Genomic DNA, 17,297 nt, shown 5'->3' on the forward strand with positions numbered 1-17,297 from the left:
GGTTCTGATGAGAATGAAATTCAACGGTTCACTTGATTTTTTAATTGTCATTTTCCGGTTACTTCCCGCGGCCCTCCCCCCTCTCACTTCTCCGCCTCTTTGGGATCGCGCTCGCCCAAGCATGGGCCTGGATAGCGGTGCTGAGTCAGACGAGCAGACACTATTTGGTGGTGATAGTGACCTCGTCGACGAGCGCTTTGGCGACAGCGCTTCGGAAGGCGAACTCTTTGCCTGGAGTAACAGCGCTTCGGAAGAAGAGTTCATGCTAGAAATGATGGCGGTGCTGGGATCTGCATCGAGGGAATTCAACGACAAAATTCCAGGTTTGCCTCCGTGATACCTTGTGATACCGTGAACCCCGCAAAGGTTCACGAGGTTCATATGATTCCTTTTGTGATACCTCGTGATACCTCATGCCTGGCTTTGATATTCTGCGCCTGGTTCTGTCAGAGACGATTATGCTCGCAGGTATTACCGTATAGAACTTGTTGATTCCGACATCGATGTTTGAGTAAGGTAGGGGTGCAAAATATCCTATCAAATATCATGGCAACCCGTAATACATCATAGCCAAATGAAGTACTACATGCAGGCCTCTCAATATTAAGTAGTGTATGGAGGGAACGTGAAAAATCCCTAATCCTATTTTTCCAAAATCCATAACTCCGGATATGGCTGATTCTCTTGAATTCGTTGGCGTCTGACTTCCTTTTTGTATGAAAACTTTTGCGTTTCTTGTGCGTTTGTGCGCACACGAATTCGTTTTATCCCTGGTGACTTTTCGATACAACCACTGTTATTCTGAGCGACAATCCAGAGTTCTCACGAATTTGTTGGCGTCAGATAGGTACCGTAATACACGAAACTCAATATCACCCCGTCTTACAGACGCAACACAAACGTGGGGGCAGCAAGTTATCTATCGTGAGAGGGAATGAGACCGCGCGTGGCGGAGACGCTTATCCCCTCTCCCTCTCCTCAAGTTAGGGGCCACGGACAGCGTCTCGTCGTGCGTGGCTACCTCCACCACAGCTGCAGAAGGAAGGTGGGTGGTTAGCGGCCACTGTGTACGTTATCCGCAGGAGTTTAAAGCAGAGACTATAGACCAGCTGCATCTGCGCCCAGTCGGTGTCGCTAAACTGCGCGATATCGCAATATTCCAAACTAGGACTGCACGTACGGCTTCTAATACATTCACCGAACGACACTACAGTGGAAATAACACGTTTTTAAATGTGCACTTGAGTCTACATTGATTGCGTATGTACTGGTGTTACTACTAACCATGCCTTGGCCTGATCTACAGCAGTTTTCTCGAATTTCATTAAGGTCATTCAACCATTGGAGCTGGTTCCTGCACCATTGACATGGTTTTGGCGTGGCGTCGGTGATAGGAAGCCTTGTCGTCAGATTTTGACGCATCTTGCACGCCTGCTGGACACAGCGGCTGCTTCTATGAGTTTTGTCTTGTATCTCATCATCTTACAACGGTATTTCGACAGTATCTTTCACTTCCTACTGGTGGAAAGGTCCTGTGATCGCAACTTGCTATTCGCAAGAAGCAATGCGGACTGATTCACGCCACGGTACCAGTGCCACATGCTGGAACATCGTAAGCAAAAGGTTATGATAAAAAGCGTGCGTTTGTAAAAGATATATTTTAAGTAGCAAGGGGAAGTCCGTCGTGGAGTCCGCTAGTGGGGCGACCATGGCATCTATCATGCTCGTTGCGTTCTAGTTGCTGGGGTAAATGATTTCGGCCGCTTCAACTACTTCAATTATGTAAACACCGACGATATACATATACATCTCTACATTCCTCTGGCCTATGGCGCCGTATTTGGCTGTCTGCACCTGGCTAAGGCCTTCCGCGTGCGAATCAGCGCGCAGGCATGGTGTCCAACTTGGAGCCCTTGGACTTCAAGGGCTTTAGCTCCAAAAATCGCAAACACTCGATTAAGTGCGATCACAAGGTTGTCACACAAATTCTTGCTACATATGAGTTTTTCTGCCAGCAAACGTCAATATTAGCTTCAGCCATTTAAAAACCAGTGCGACGCGGTCGCCATTCCCGAACTCTAGGTACACTGCATCCCGCCTTTGTGTTGCAGTTCTGAATGAATAATCAATCGTTTGGGGTCCCTGGTCAACCCTGACTTTCCTCCGGTTTTTGTTTAGAAGTATCCCCCTCCGATTCGGCCGATTATTTTACCCTGTAATATCAAAAGTGAACAGGTAGCTTTTATCGAAAAGCTCTTTTAAAAAGTCCTTTTAGCCAGTCGAGCTGAACGGCACACGCGTAATACTTAGTACAAGTTAAATTTATGAAGAGCCTTGGATTCAAATGGGTTGCGCTAGTTACTCCTTGCTACAAGTATCTGAGAATAATATTTGCTGTGGAGCTACCTCGTGAAACAATAAACAAGTAAGTATCGGATCGGCATCAAAGTGAATCTTTGCTGTAGTCAGCCGTCACGACGTGCTGCTTGTTGAGTATTTACTCGAGTTTGGCTGACTTGATCGGTTTCGCAAACTCTCCGCCGAAAGATTCGTCGTAGTTATTTCTAACGTAGGTGATGTAGTTCGAGTAAACATCCCAGCGAGGATCCTGGCGCTCAACCTCCCGCCACTTCGGGCCGTCCAACTTGAAAACGGTCGTGACAACGTCTTTGAGTTCGTACTCCGACTTAGTATACCACAGCTTAAACAGCTCATCCTGCATCTTGATGGCAAAACTCTTCGTCGATTTAACTTCCTTCGCCTCTTGGAGCATGATCGACAATTTCTTGTCATCGAACTGGGCCCTGAGCGTACTGATCATCGCACCCCGAGGGTCCTTTGAATTGAGCTTGGCCACGTACCTCTTCCAAACCTTGAAGTCGTTGATGGAGAGGGGTGATCCCTCTACTTGTTTGAGCTTCAAAAAGGAGAACGCCTCGTCAGCGGTTTTGCCGCTCTGCTTCAATTCTTTGAGCTTTTTGCTGTTCGTCAAAGCCTGCTCCAAAACAGGGATGTTGATGACCCTCTCTTCATCCTCATCTCCCGTTCGCAGGTGTCTGGTAACAAGAGCGTCGTAATGAAGAGCGCGCGTCGAAGCTGAGAATTCATTCATCATCGATATCTTCGAGTCGATCGTCGCCGACTCGGCAGCGGTAGATGTCAGCATGACAGCAGAAGCCAACAGCGCAACGTAGTAGACGCGCATACTGCCGGACGTGGCGAGGGGCTTGAGACGAATCTTTAGGGGCCGGAGAGCGAATTGAACAGTAAGGAGAATCATGAGGAACAGCAAAACCCGGCGTGCTGTGGCCGACAGAGACGGATCTCGCGAAATGAGTGGATCCGGACAGCAAAAGCGAATGTACAATGCATAACGCAACTTTGGATAACACAAATCCGCGAGATACATCAGATATTCAACCATTGGAAGCATCGTGGCGTCACATTTAGATATACAGTATCCATCGTAGCGCGATTTTTGATTACTTAGGACGCAGATCTGAGGAAGTCCATCTGCTTTCAGCTACGCGCTCAAGGACTACCTCGAGATCCCCAACACTCTATATATCAAGCATAGACAATTGTACAAAAGGCTAGGGGAACACATTCGAGAAATAACAGAGTAAGTTTTCCATTGTGGTGCGTCTTCCATCGCGCTGTGTTCTCAGAACCCTTGAAAACCCTTCGTTCACCTTCAATTCGTTAATTTTACGGCTGCAATTATTCGCCGCTCCAGAATTGAACTAGTGTCAAGTGAACCGTCGTGTATCCGCCGCCTAGCTGTGACCGTCCCCATGCAGGACCACGTGCACTTTGGCGCTCCCCCCAAGCTGCGGCCTCGCACGGCGGGGGCCTCGCGCAGTTCATTGGCGGCGTACAGTGCAACTTCAACTTCAACTTCTTCAGCTTTCCCATCGGCGCCCGAGCGACTGGCAACAGCCGTCAACGCACTGAAAGAGTCGTCTTCACTGCTGGTTCGAGCTGCATTTAAGCACTTTAGTTAAAGTAAACAGCTCTGACCTGCCATATTTTGTCATTTCGGCAGCTTCGCCAACGACTTGAGAGCCCCCGACCAGGGTCTGCAGCTCCTCGGCAGATCCCTCGAGCCCCAGGGGCAGCAGGTTCCAGCGACGAAAAGGGGGTGTTCATGAAGCCACCAATGCGCCCAAAGTCTGCTAATGCAGGTAGGGAGCATTTCGGTGGTTCAGAGTGTCACGAATCGAGTTTTGATTATAGACACCACTACTTTTTTTTTCGCATCGGAACAGCTAGTCGACAAGTTAGTCGACATCGGATGCAGCTGGTGCAGGATACGAATACTGTTCCGAGCAACCAGGATGAAGAGACCGAGAGAGAGCTCAAGTCGTGTCTGACGTCGGGGAAGGAGGATATGGTGCGGCCAGGGACATCGTCAGCTGTTGTTCGCCAGGCTGGATACGCCAAACGCCCGTTTTCAGCGGCTGCGGCGTCTTCATCGCATCGTTCGAGCCTCTTGGGTGATTCACGTCAATCTGTCGAGGCTTCGAGCAATTTGTCGGGGAGGAGAGCTACGAGTGGAATGAAGAGACCTCACTCGGCCGCTGCTGGCTTGCGCTACCAACCGTTCCGAGCTCTGGATAAGAGCAGTGCGTCACTTTCTAGCTGTGTGTCACTTGTATCCCGCTCGACAAAGGCAGCACGCAGCATGTCAGCTTTGAGAACGCGTCCCAGTTCAGGCCAGTCAAGAGGTAATGTGCTGGTGAACTCGATGAAATACAATGTTTTGATTGATGTGTGTAATTGTGCTGGTGATCGCATGCTAGCGTCGACGAGAGAACATATTGAAGACACGTTTGTATATGCAGTACCTCGACACTACTTGGAGCATGGACTGCCTTATGACCCGTACGATATCGTTCCAGTCACGCATGTACGAGCGCAGAATTTCTGGCGGCCAGAATGGAGCTACGATTGACGGACGAATTTTTGTATTATATCCAGGAAACGCTTTTCGGAGGTGGGAGTATCATTCAGCTGCAGGATGCACACTGGGACTACTACACGATCAGTCGAGGGGGCTACACGTTTCATCTGAAAAGCGACAACTTCCAATCAACATTCTTGTCTATGAGCGATTGGGAGACCCAGAAGGCGCAATTCACCAGGCTGCGGAGCCTGTCGACCTTTTCAAGGTGCTGTTGCCGCGGTTGATCGTAGTATCAACCAAACGGAGGGCTAACTGTAAGGCGTGTAGATTTCGATATCGCAAAGTGTTCATGTCCTGGAGGCAGTGGGTGCGAGGGAGCAAGCGCGAAGCCGCACGAGAGAATCTCATCGCAGATTGTCACTTTTCGTATCCAATACTGCTGAGCGGCATGCGGGAAGTGCGCATGGAGCTGAGCAGGCTTTCAAAGTTGCAGCTAATGTGGGATTTCGACGGCGAGACGTACACTTTGGAACGCTTCACCGCCGCTAATGTACGTAGTTGGTGCGCTTGATAAACAAGATCGCTTGAAACTATCTAACCTGAATTCCGTCCGATAGACACAATTTTTGAAGAAGCGGACAAGCGAACTTCGACTGATCATCACACGCATCCAGACCATTTTGACGGGTGTCTGCCGGATGTTTTTGGAGGACATGGCACCGTTGCACGTAGGATTCCCTGGTCAGGAGTTCGCTTTGTCCGTTCGCAAGAGCAGCAACTTCCACATCTTGGAGAACTACGTCCAATGTGAGCAAGGTTTGGCGTCGGCGCACCAACAGTTCTTACGCCACAGCCACTTCCAATCCGTCAAACTTCCAACCCCGGAGGTTGTGGAGGCGCGAAACGCGCTGGTGCTGGCGAGTCTGTCAGAGCCCAGGCATTCGCTGGTGAAGGCAAAGCACACACACCCCTCAACAGCTCAGGTGGACGAGCTCGAGGAGATCCGATGGACGATGGCGTCTATCAAGCGGCGCAAGTGCAAACAACTCACCAGGTTCATGCTGCTGGTCGACTTTCTTCTGCTGGACACGTACGCGCGTGTGGCCAAGCAAAGCCTCGATTTGTTCCACGACTTCGTGCTTCGTGGTGCCAACGCAGCAACCATTGTGCGACTCACCGATCATGACGACTTTGTGGCGGTAATGCATCAGACCTTGGAAGTCACGCAGCCCCCAGGTAAAGGCAGCATTGATCCCTCAAGCTCAACTCAGTCCAGGCAAAGCTCGTTCGACCGTGCTCCGCTAACAGATCAAAGCATGCCTTCATGCTGCGTGGGAAAGCAAGCTACGAGTTCCGTCTTCAATTGATACAGACGCCACGCTATCGTCCATGTCGGTCGCATCGATGGAAATCAAGCTCGAGGCGTTGTTTTTCTATGGTCTCAGCAACTACGCTGGCGGCAATTCGGAGACGTTTAGCGTGGACGATCTCTTCTTCGTCGCGGAAAACGCGTTGTTACAGCTTCTGGTGCTCCCGCCGTTTACCGCAGCAAACAAGTCAATTTTCGCAACAACCAAGACCGATGTCGCCAACTCCCTCTCCAATGGACCTGGAGTACCAACAGGGAATGGACGTGAGCCTTCGGTGATCGAGCAAGAAGTGCTATCGATCCCCTGTCTCGGCCCCCAGCCACTTTTCGCTCTAGACGTGGGAACGAGTGCCGTACCGGAAAAGCGAGGGCGACAGAGGTACGAGATCTGCTTTAAACCCGAACTCGCGAAGCTCATGCGCGTTCTGCAAAGAATTATCGTGGGTTTTACTGAGGCTTTCCGTGAGGTGCCACCGCTGCTTTCGAGCCCCGAGCTTCGTTCCATTCTCGATTTTGCTGATGACATCAGAGCTCTCAACTTGCACTCAACATTGGATTCGTCACGACCTGCGACAGCAGGTACCTCTTCTCGTCGGAGTACGCTGTGCGCTGTTCACAAACTGGAAGAGCTCCAAAACGATAGTGACGATAATGACGGTCTCGATGCGGGAGAACGCTTCCGATGCCCAGCTAATCGGCTTCTAGAGAGGATGGAGGAGGACTTGCACTATTTATCCGCTCGCGATGATATTCAAGACTTGGTACGCAGTGCGTTGAGTGGCGCCGCCGACCTTGCAGCTTCATACTCCAAAGTTCTCGAGCTTCGGCAGCAAAACGAGAGCGTGAACTTTGAACTCAAGGCGCGACTATTTAGATGGAATGAGTACACGCTTGGGGAGATGGAGAGCGACGCGAACCACTTCATTGAGCAGGTAAAGTGGAGTAGTTTCAATCGCTGAACAAGCTTGATTCTGACAAACTGGTTTGATTATCCTTGTGTGCAGCTAAGTGCTTTGGAGACGCTACGGATGTCGGAAAACGTCGAATTCCTGCACTTCGATATGCAGCAGCTGCAGGCAGAGCTACTTCCATCGCCCGCACGGTGCCTTGACGCGATGCGCGAGCTGTTACCACGCCTTGCCTGCGAGAAGTGCGACGAGTTTCTACACTATATCAACTTCTCCAACACCAAGATTGAGAAACCCATGGCGCAGAACTTGGACGCCTTCACCACGTACCTTTTGAATCTTCGGGTTCGTCTTGTTGAGCAGTCCGGAACCAACTATGACACCAAACTGATAGAGCTGACGGCTGTTTGTGTCTGGCATTTCAATTTCTAGGAAGTGTACGATGAAATTCTCGACAAGGAGCTGGATTTGACGTTCTTGCAGGACTTCTTTGGTGTTCTTGACAAGTTGAAGTTCACTGCCCCCGTCGACACAATCAAAGCCTTCGAGCTGTGCGAGCCGGAGTTCCAGGCACTGAAGTCGCATGTCCAAGAAGCGTACACGAACCGTGACGCGGATCTGACGAGTTACATGCCATTACTGACAGAAAACCTCGCCAAGGTATGCGACGATAGACTTGCTACTTTCACTGAAATGGTAGAGAGTTTCTCATCGATGTATCTCTTGGTTTGATAGCTTGGCCGAAAGATCAGCTGCCTGCAGTCGGCAGCAAGTGACCAAGCGATAGCAGCTCAGAGTAACACTTGTCAGGATGCTCGTGACAGCGCGGTGAAACTGTATGAAGAAGCCCAGGAGATGCAGAAGGAAGCGAGACGGTTTGTACGTATCCAACTGGTATTTGATGATGCCTCGGGTGGCCTCCGTCCTCAGAGTAGAGACTTTGAAGACTTGAATATCTTGGCTGGAGAACTCAAACTCAAGAGGGTACGTATAGCTGACGTGGCATTTGCACAATATCGGCTAACCAAAGTTACATGTTCTGTAGGAACTCTGGGAGGCTGTGTGCGAGGCCGACGAGCACTTGGACAACTGCGGCACCGACACGATCCACTCCGTTGATCTGGACAAGATGGGCGAGGTAGCCAGCCGCGTTGATACAGTAGTTGAGAATATCCGACAATGCGCTACCCAAGTTGCTGGGGGATTTGAGCTCGAGCGACTGGAGAAGTTGCAAGCTACGCTGCACGGACTTGCCCCTGTGATCCGCGATCTACGTAATCCACACTTGGCAGAGCGTCACTGGAGCAAACTGGAGCACAAAATGCAATGCTCCTTAATGCCAGTTATCGTGGAAAATACTGAAGCCACAGAGGAGGATGAATTCGCTGTTCTCGATGCTACCACCGAATCGTCCAGCCCGCGCCTCGATATTCAGGTGCAGCAATTGCTAGAGGTTAATGCTGTTGCGCACGGCACAGCGATCCGACACGTGTCTGAAGAAGCTTCAGCCGAGGCTGCGATTGCTGGTAGTTTCATGAGCGTCGTTCGTACCTGGGAAGCTCAAGAAATCCCAGTGGAAGCTCGAAAGGATCGCGACGGCCGCGACGTGTATTGTATTGGCGACTGTGTCGAACTTTCTTCTCTTATCGAAGAGAGCCAAGTGCTGCTTCGGGTCATGGACCTGTCGACCTACTCCCTCGTCGTGCAGGAGCGACTACCAAAGATGCTCTCCGATCTCGACCACACGAAGGAATCATTGGAGCTGTCGCAAGTCTGTCAGCGCAAATGGGACTACACACAGCGGTTAGTTTCCATCGACTTTGCGCGGACATTTCCTGAGGAAGCGAAGCAGCTGCAAAAGCATGACACAGCGTGGCGTACGTTGAGCCACGGCTTGTTTAATCGCTCGTCGTGTCTCCCGTTCGGTGTGAATGCGGATCACCGACAGACGCTGCAAGTGATTTTTGAAGGCTTCGAAGCCGCAGCGAAAACTTTGGCTGATCATCTTGAGGTACGTCTGTTAGCTGATTTTTTGTCGAGAACTTGGTTTTAGGAGTAAACGTTGTGTGCTCGAGCAGATAAAGCGTCAGGTTTTTCCGGCTTTCTTCCAGCTGTCCGACTTGGAGCTGGCGACGCTGTTGTCAAAGTGTCGGGATGTGAGCTGTATCCCATCGTTCCTCTACCAATGTTTCGACAATGTTGGCCGAATTGTATTTGGGGTTCGAGATGGCTTTCAGGATATTTTGCAGGTTCGTTTCTCACAATTCATTGTCATAGTTATTGGGTGATTTGAGTTGGACCAACATGAGTGTTGTTCAGGTAACATCCCGGGTACATGGAGAAGCTGAAATTATCCCCATGGGCAAGAATCTCAAAGCTCGAGGGCCAGTAGAGCAGTGGCTAGCTGCTGTCGAGAAACGACTGGCTGAACAACTGCGACGGTCAACCAAGAAAGCCATAGAGATGTTGGATCGCTACAAGAGGTCTGAACAAGGAGCCACCGCGCCAAAGATTGACATCTCCCATTTCTCAGTCCAGGTGCGTGATGATAAGCTTGTGAAGATTACCATAGGTACAACTAACTTTGTTTCTTGGTAGAGCATCCTACTGGCGGATCGTATTGTTCGTTGTGGAATCGTTGAGCATGGATTGCAGGACATCATGAGCGCCGGTGGCACCGGTCGCTTTGATCGAATCATGGACGAACTCTCCTCTCACAGCTCTCGAGTCATGCAGCAGCTACTTCCACCATCCAGTTCATCAAATCTACAACATGATTTCAAGTTGAAACTGTCCCCACGCCAAATCACGCTGCGAGCAGGGCTGCATCTGCAAGAGATACAATTCCGCGATGCATTTGCCAGTCACGTGGCCTCGAAACAGCCAAACCCTGCGTCATCCTGGACGCCTGGAGGGCTAGCTGTCGACTGGGAGTACCAGCTGAAGTACCGGATGGATGATGCGACGACCGTCGGGCACGAGTGTCACGTGGAAATGAACACGCTGAACATCCCGTACGGCTTCAACTACTTGAGTCCGCATGATGATGTTGTGGTGACACCGAGTAGTTTGCGCTCGCTTTTCACGCTATTTGCCTGCATCCGACACGCGCAAGGCTGCATCTTGACTGGTCCCGAGGAAAGTGGGAAACGAACACTGAGTATGCAGGTGAGCTCGATACTGGGCCGACGCAACTTCAGCGCCACGCTGAACTCGTATACCCACGCTACCCGTCTGCTAATCGGAGCGCTGTATGCTGGAGGAACGTTCTGCGCAAACCTACAGCTTGCAGACAATGCAAGTGATAACGCATCGTTGATCAAGACATTGGCCACCACATTAGCGTCTATCGAGCACGCGGTGCTGACCAAGAATCCGATTGTGGGACTCCATCGCTCACCGATCACGTTTGTTCCTGGGACTGCGATGCTCGTAGCTTTTCCTTCAAATACAGGCTTGGCGGTGGCAGATGCCGAGGAAATCCGCATCTGGACGGAGCCATTGAGTCGCTTTGCGATCGTTCAATGGGGTCAGGAGTACATCGTCGAGGCTCTGCTATTGAGCAGAGGCTTCGTTGAACCATGTGAGCTCTCTAAACAGCTACTGCTAGTGTGGGAGCAAGCTCGTTCGGACTACGATATAATGGATGGAGCACTATCGAAATCTCACCGAAACCCGTTCAGATTCGCGGCCCTAAAGTCCGTCATCAGGGATGCCGCAGCTCAGCTTGACGAGCGTTCAGCATCTGCGACCCAAAGCGTTCAGGCACACCAACACTTTCTGCTTCACCAAGCCATGTTAAAGTATTTCCGCGTTCGAATTGACTCGGACCGACTCAAAGCACTTGAAACCATTCTTCACAACCATTTTGCTACTATGGACGACGAGTACTCCATGTGCGACACCCTAGAGCCTAGCACTGGAGTGCCGCCCGAACTACTTGAGTGCATTATGCTCGCAACCCAAGAGCTGCACTTTGTTCCTCGCCGCATGATGTTGAACTCGATTGCATCCCTGGCAACGGCGCTGACGTTCAGTGTGAGCACTGTCTTGGTAGGTCCACCGGGGGTGGGCAAGACTACAACGTACCAAGTGCTCGCGAAGGCGTTTGAGCTCTGCTTCGAGCGTCGCGGCCAAAGTGGTGCAACCCCATCGCATGAAGACGACGCGAACAAACCACCACAAACTGTCCGCTCGCCTCCGTCCGCCCTCACCAAGCGGTCGAACTCGTACTTGCAGAGTAAAGTGGAGAAGGTCCCAGCAGCGAGTGTGGCCGTCAGAGTCGTTCTGCCCATGGCGCTGACAGTCTCTCAACTGTACGGAGGAGTCTCCCCTGATGGTCACGGTCGCGTACCGAGCATCCTGGGCCAGCTAATTCGTCAAGCGCAAGAACTTTACGTACCAAAAGCTGTTGCTGACGCTGCTGATACCTCAGAAGGTCCCAGTGCAGTTAAACCGATGGAATCGTTTCTGGACTTGCCCAACCAGGTGTGGGTGGTTTTCGATGATGCCCTCGACTTGCGTTGGCTTGAAGGACTCTTAGGTGTGCTGTCGTACCCTAGAGGCACCGTGTCCCCACTACTGGCGTTCGAAGACGGCGAGTTCATGACATTACCACCAAATCTTCGCTTCATGTTCGAAGTCCTGCAGCTTCACGATGCAACACCAAGGTTTCTTCATGTGAACACTATTCTGCATTTGAATGCTGACAGAAGAGAGGAAGCCGTGAACGATTCCAGGAAGAAATACCGGCGCACAACGTCGGCTGATGCTGAAGCGAAAATGACCATCGCGACGGCGTATCTGCACCGATAGTTGACAATTCAACGCGAGCGAGTTGCAAAGCAGCAGCCGGAAGCGCTGAAGCCCCAGTCATGGTCCACTACCGATACGTTCAACGTGATTGAAAAGTGGCTGATCAAATCTTCACTGCTATCAGAACTCGCCACAATTCTTGACGGTATCCCCACCAGCGCAGTATATCTGTCCGCTCTCCAGCGCGTAGCCAACCTGACATCACTACTACAGTCGCTTGTCAGCGCTGCATCTACGCTGCCAGATCCAGCAAATCGAAGTGCGAAAACTGCTTCCAGTTCGGAGTCTTTCATGCAGTTCGCAGCGGAACTTTCGAATGGGCAAATTCGAGTGGAAATGGCGTTGATATACAGCATCATGTGGGGGTTCGCAGCTTGCACTGGTGGCCACCCGGTTATCCAGCGCCAAGTTAGCGACGTCCTGAGGCGTGAATTTGAACATCTTTCGCCAGCTTGGCTAGGTTGTGGCCTAGACGTGAATTTATTTGAGACTTTGCTAGATCTTCAGGGTCATCGCTTTGTGTCGATCGTGAGCGGGTCACGTCACGTCGCACTGCCGCCACAAGTCAGTACTAACAGCAACATTAGCGCGCTGTTTGTGCCTACGACAGCCAGTCTTCTGGTTCACGCAGCTATCAATGAAGGGCTCCGTTCAGGCAGAGGCATCCTACTACTTAGTGGTGACAGCGGGCGGCGAACTACGCTCGCTCGCAACTTCCTTGGTCAATTGGACGTCATTAAGTCGATCATAGCTGCTGGTGGAGTCTCGAAGCTGCCCCAAGCGCAGCAAGCGACAGATGAGGACGATAACAAAACCAAGAAGCCTGACTTCTCGAAGACGATGGAAGCTGCCACACTCGCATCGGTGAAGCGTCTTCGACTGCGCCAAATCTCGCTGGTTACGTGGATGGCTATGCGCCTTCAGAAGGACACGGGTGCGGAGGGCGTCAGTTTTCAAGTCTCTCGAAGTACCACAAGTGACAACCGATCGATATCGTCCGTTGATTGGTAGTAGACGACACGATCACGGTCTTCGCGATCGTGCTGCACCAACGCACATCCGGTCGCGAAATCGGATGCGTCACACACTACGTGAAATGGACGATCTTGGTCAGCCACTGCCAAGATCGGCGCCTCAGTCAAGCCCCGCTTGACTGCATCGAATGCCTTTTGGCAATCGGGTGTCCAATTCCACACAGCTTCTTTCTTAAGAAGTTGTGACAGCGGGCGGATCTTGCCCGCGTAATCCTCCACGTACTTGCACAAGTACGTGGCCAAGCCAAGGAACTGCCTCAGTTCCTTGACACTTGAAGGCGTTGGCCATTCATTAATCACTCTGACCTTTTCTGGGTCAGGGCGAACACCATTCTTTCCTACGAGACACCCGAGGACGGGTATCTCGCTCGCCCCGAAGATACACTTCTTCAGGTTCGCGTACAGCTTATGTTTTCGCATAAGCTCAAGTAGCTTCCGGAGACGCACCCTGTGCATCTCTACGTCGGTCTTCCCGTCCACAGCTCGGCTGTGGATGAACACATCATCGAAGTAGCTCGGTGCGAAGTCGCGCACCGAGCGCAACAAGTGTGTCACGCACCTGTTGAAAGTCGCAGGGGCGTTCTTAAGCCCCTGAGGCATTACTAGCCATTCCCAGAGCATGCCGCTTGGCGTGCTCACTGCCGTGAGAGGGATATCGCTCTCACGCATTAGGATTTGATAAAATCCATCTCGCAAGTCGAGAGCACTGTAAACGGTGCTCCCGGCCATCGAATCGATGATAACATCTTTTCGCGGTATCGGCGTCTGCGCCGGTACCGTCGCATCGTTCAGCTTGTTGTAGGCATGAACGATGCGCCATCCGCCCTGTGGCTTTTTGACAAAAGAACGTCGGAGCACCGTGCGGGGACTTTGATTCCCGCACTTGTCCTGCTTTGCGACGACTTTCAAAGAAGTCGTCGATTGCCTTTACTTGCTCTCGCGGCAGTGGCCACTGCCGCGTGACACAGTACTTCGTGCCCGGCACGAGATCAATCTCGTGCTGAATGCCCTTATCCTGCGGAAGCTCCGCAGGAATCTCTTCCGGGAGTACGTCTTTGTACTCCCTCAACAATTTTCGTAATAGGGACTCGACTTCAGCGATTCTCAGCCTTGTTCCTCGAAGTGCTCTCGCCTCGTCTTCGCACTGAGAATGTCTTCACTCTCAGTGGTACTTCCCATGAAGAGCTGCCTCAGCTCTTCGCTCTCGCTTTCCGTTCTTTCGCTGTCCGAAAGAACGCAGACTTGCTCGATGCGTCCATCGTGCAAATCGCGCGTGAAGCGCTTCCAGTTCATGGCTGGAAGCGAAGTCAACTCCGACGCCGTCGTCGGAGGATTAGCGAGCTCCATTTCACGATACTGGAATCCAGTATCGGTGCGCGTCAAGACGCTTAGCGTCTCGACGTCCGGCGCCACCGCCTCAGTCAGCCCAGCAGACTGTTCTTGTTGCGTCTCGGTCCCGGACCGAGACTTGCGCAGCGTTCTCCACTTGCGCCGTCTTCTTGTTGTGCAGAGCCGGGCTCCGCACAGTTGTTCTTCTGGTTCAGGCCCGGCCGTGGACAGTTGTTCGCCGGCGGACCCTGTCCGCGGGCGCGCGGTATCATGCCCGGCTTGACCGCATGGCGCTTCGTGCAGCCCGGCTGCACGGAAATGTTTTCCTTCGCCGACAGACCCTGTCTGCGGGCGCGCGATATCAAGCCCGGCTTGATCGCATGGCGCTTCGTCGTGCAGCCCGGCTGCACGACAGCATGCAAATTGCGTCAGTGCCGTACGTTTGCAACCGTCCGCACGGTTTGCAGCGTCAACTCCCGGAGTTGACAAGCCTTTGTCACCTCGATGCCATTCATTAGCGGAGCCCCTTGGGACCGAGGGTGTGTGGGCTCCCGGGGCCGACGCGTCGTTGTCGACCTGACCTATTCGGGTCAGGGACTGTCCCTTACACGCTTGAACGTGGGTGTTGGTTCCCGGAACCAACACATCTTCTTCCGACGTCGGCGATGCTGCCGACGTTGATCTCACTTGTGCACGCCCTCGCGCACTTCCTGGTCACTCCGGGACAGCGATATTAAGCGCTGTCTCGACTGGCGAGTCGGGCGCACCTGCTGCTGCGTGCGTTGCGGTAACAGGGCCATCGCTCTCTGTTCCGCTGTCGCGTCCGAAGCGCACGAGCGTGCGCTTCTTCCAGTCTATTACCGGATCATGCCGTGCAAGCCCCGGCATGCCCATTACCACGTCGAACTTATCGTCCAGGTCCAGGACGATAAAGTGTTCGACAAACACTCGTTGTTTGTACGAGAAGCGCACGTTCACGACGCGTTTCTCGGTCTTCACGATGGCACCTGTTGCCAATCGAACTTCCAGAAGACTTCGAGGTACCTTTACCTCCTCGAAGTCCAGACTCGGTAAGCTCCGCAGTCGAACAAAGTTGTTCGACGCGCCCGAATCTACCAGAGCGCGAAGAGAGTCGCTCGCTCTCTTCGACGTTACCTTCAAGATGACCAGGTTCGGCCTGTCATCTTGCTTCTTGCAGCGAGATCTGGTCTCACTGGGGGCTGCAGTCCTCAGTGTCGCGTGCCCAATGTCGGCACGCGTGACTGCATTACCAGTAGGGCGCCCCGCGCCTACTGGATGTTCGCGTTTTTGTTTGTTCGTGGTGATGCCGGGCATCGCCACGACGGCCACTATTGTAGTGCACGGGAGCCGTGCACTCTCTGGCAAAGTGACCGATCCTTCCGCAACGGAAGCATCGCACGTTACCTCCCTGCTGCTGGTGACCAGCAGCCGTTGCATTCGAGAGGTCCATTGGTTCCGGACCTCCCGTGCTCACTACCGGGCGCGGTTGCGACCTCGGCACGTTCGCATGCAGTTTAGCCTGCCGCAGGCTAAACTCTTCTTGCATTGCAAGAGTAATCGCAGCTTCGAGAGTACTCGGGTACTCTCGGAAGAGATAGACCTTCACGGGCCCATCTCTCAGTCCTTTCATGAACGTGACGACTTTAATCGCCTCGTCTATCGGGTTGGTCACGATGTTCGAGACCGAGTACCGTGCACGCTGCGCGTAAGCATGGACGTCATGCTTACCCTGCTGCAGGTCGAGGAATTCCGCCCTCGACCGGAACTCATTTTGCGGGGGCTCAAACGCTTGTCTGAGCTCCTCTTTGAATATCTCGTACGTGCTAAAGCACGTAAGATCGGAGAGTCGGCGTCCGTACGCCCAACCCCTCGCTCGTCCGCCAAGACACGACATGGCGAACGCGACCTTCGACAGTGGGTCGACGATGCGTCGAGCCGCTATGGCTGTGTCGAGCTCGACAAGCCATCGGAGGAGAGGCTCGCCCTCTCTTCCCACGTAATTGCTTACGCTCAACTTTAATGGTTGAGCACGCGGTGTCGTCCCTGACGACGCCGTAACTGAGGAAGCAGCATCACGCTGCTCCTTCATGATGAATCCCAGAGCAACACCATGCTGCTCTGTCGGCGATAGCGTACGCAGCATCGTAGTTATCGCCGCCTCCCCAATGATTGTTGAGAGTCGTTGGAGGGCCTCCCACTCTGGATCTGACAGGTGGGGGTATTCCGCGCGTGCAACACGCGTTGCAGGCGTGTTGGAGCTCTCCATGGGCACCTTTGTAACGGGGATACACACACAAGTGACAACAGTCACTTGTGCATGACATTTGTCACTTATGGTTTAACAAATAAATATCTGTTAAAGGTTTTAGATACTTCCTCACATTGGTGTAAGGCACACCAATGGATACATTGAAGTGGGCCACCACAATGAGTGGTCCACACATTCCCAAAAGATCCTATTGGTAGAAAGCAGCATCTTTCTACCAATTAGAGACATGCATATTAGCGGGGCTCTGACAGCCAGCCGCTGCCAACCCTTTCATAGATGATAAACAGTTTTTAGCAGATTTTAGAGGAAGATCAATTTACAAACAATACAGTTCTCATTTTACCTAATCTAAGTCACTTGGAATCCTTTTGTTACTTAACTTATATTTGTGTATTCAAATATAATTAACCTAAGTAATTACTAAGTACTTACGCTTCCTCATACACGTTGCGCAACGTGTAAGCTAAAGTAGTGAGTCAAGTTAGACCCACTACACCTGGTAGCACTTTGTAGTCCGTCCAACGACCGACTGCTTGACGTTCGTACGCGGTGTACGAACGCGGAGCCGAGAACCACATGAGCACGGAGGTGCCCATGGAGAGCTCCAACACGCCTGCAACGCATGTTGCACGCGCGGAATACCCCC

General features: G+C 52.2%; 2 protein-coding genes across 2 annotated transcripts; one reads left to right on the top strand and one right to left on the bottom strand.

Annotated features, from left to right (window-relative positions):
* Positions 1–2,497: 2,497 nt before the first annotated feature.
* Positions 2,498–3,205, bottom strand: IUM83_19914 (putative secreted RxLR effector protein; the record flags this gene model as incomplete). Its single annotated transcript, XM_067944984.1, has 1 exon — positions 2,498–3,205. The coding sequence occupies one exon, from the start codon at positions 3,203–3,205 to the stop codon at positions 2,498–2,500; it is 708 nt and encodes a 235-aa protein (XP_067784449.1).
* A 2,149-nt stretch (positions 3,206–5,354) lies between these two features.
* On the top strand, positions 5,355–11,998 carry IUM83_19915 (uncharacterized protein; the record flags this gene model as incomplete). The annotated part of the gene is made up of 10 exons (XM_067944985.1): positions 5,355–5,456; positions 5,524–6,142; positions 6,279–7,207; positions 7,280–7,528; positions 7,616–7,843; positions 7,919–8,167; positions 8,229–9,194; positions 9,262–9,432; positions 9,503–9,721; positions 9,839–11,998. The coding sequence occupies 10 exons, from the start codon at positions 5,355–5,357 to the stop codon at positions 11,996–11,998; spliced, it is 5,892 nt and encodes a 1,963-aa protein (XP_067784450.1).
* Between the last annotated feature and the right edge of the window lie 5,299 nt (positions 11,999–17,297).

This window comes from Phytophthora cinnamomi (genome assembly GCF_018691715.1).
Source record: "Phytophthora cinnamomi strain GKB4 chromosome Unknown Contig91, whole genome shotgun sequence".
Classification (NCBI taxonomy): Eukaryota; Oomycota; class Peronosporomycetes; order Peronosporales; family Peronosporaceae; genus Phytophthora; species Phytophthora cinnamomi.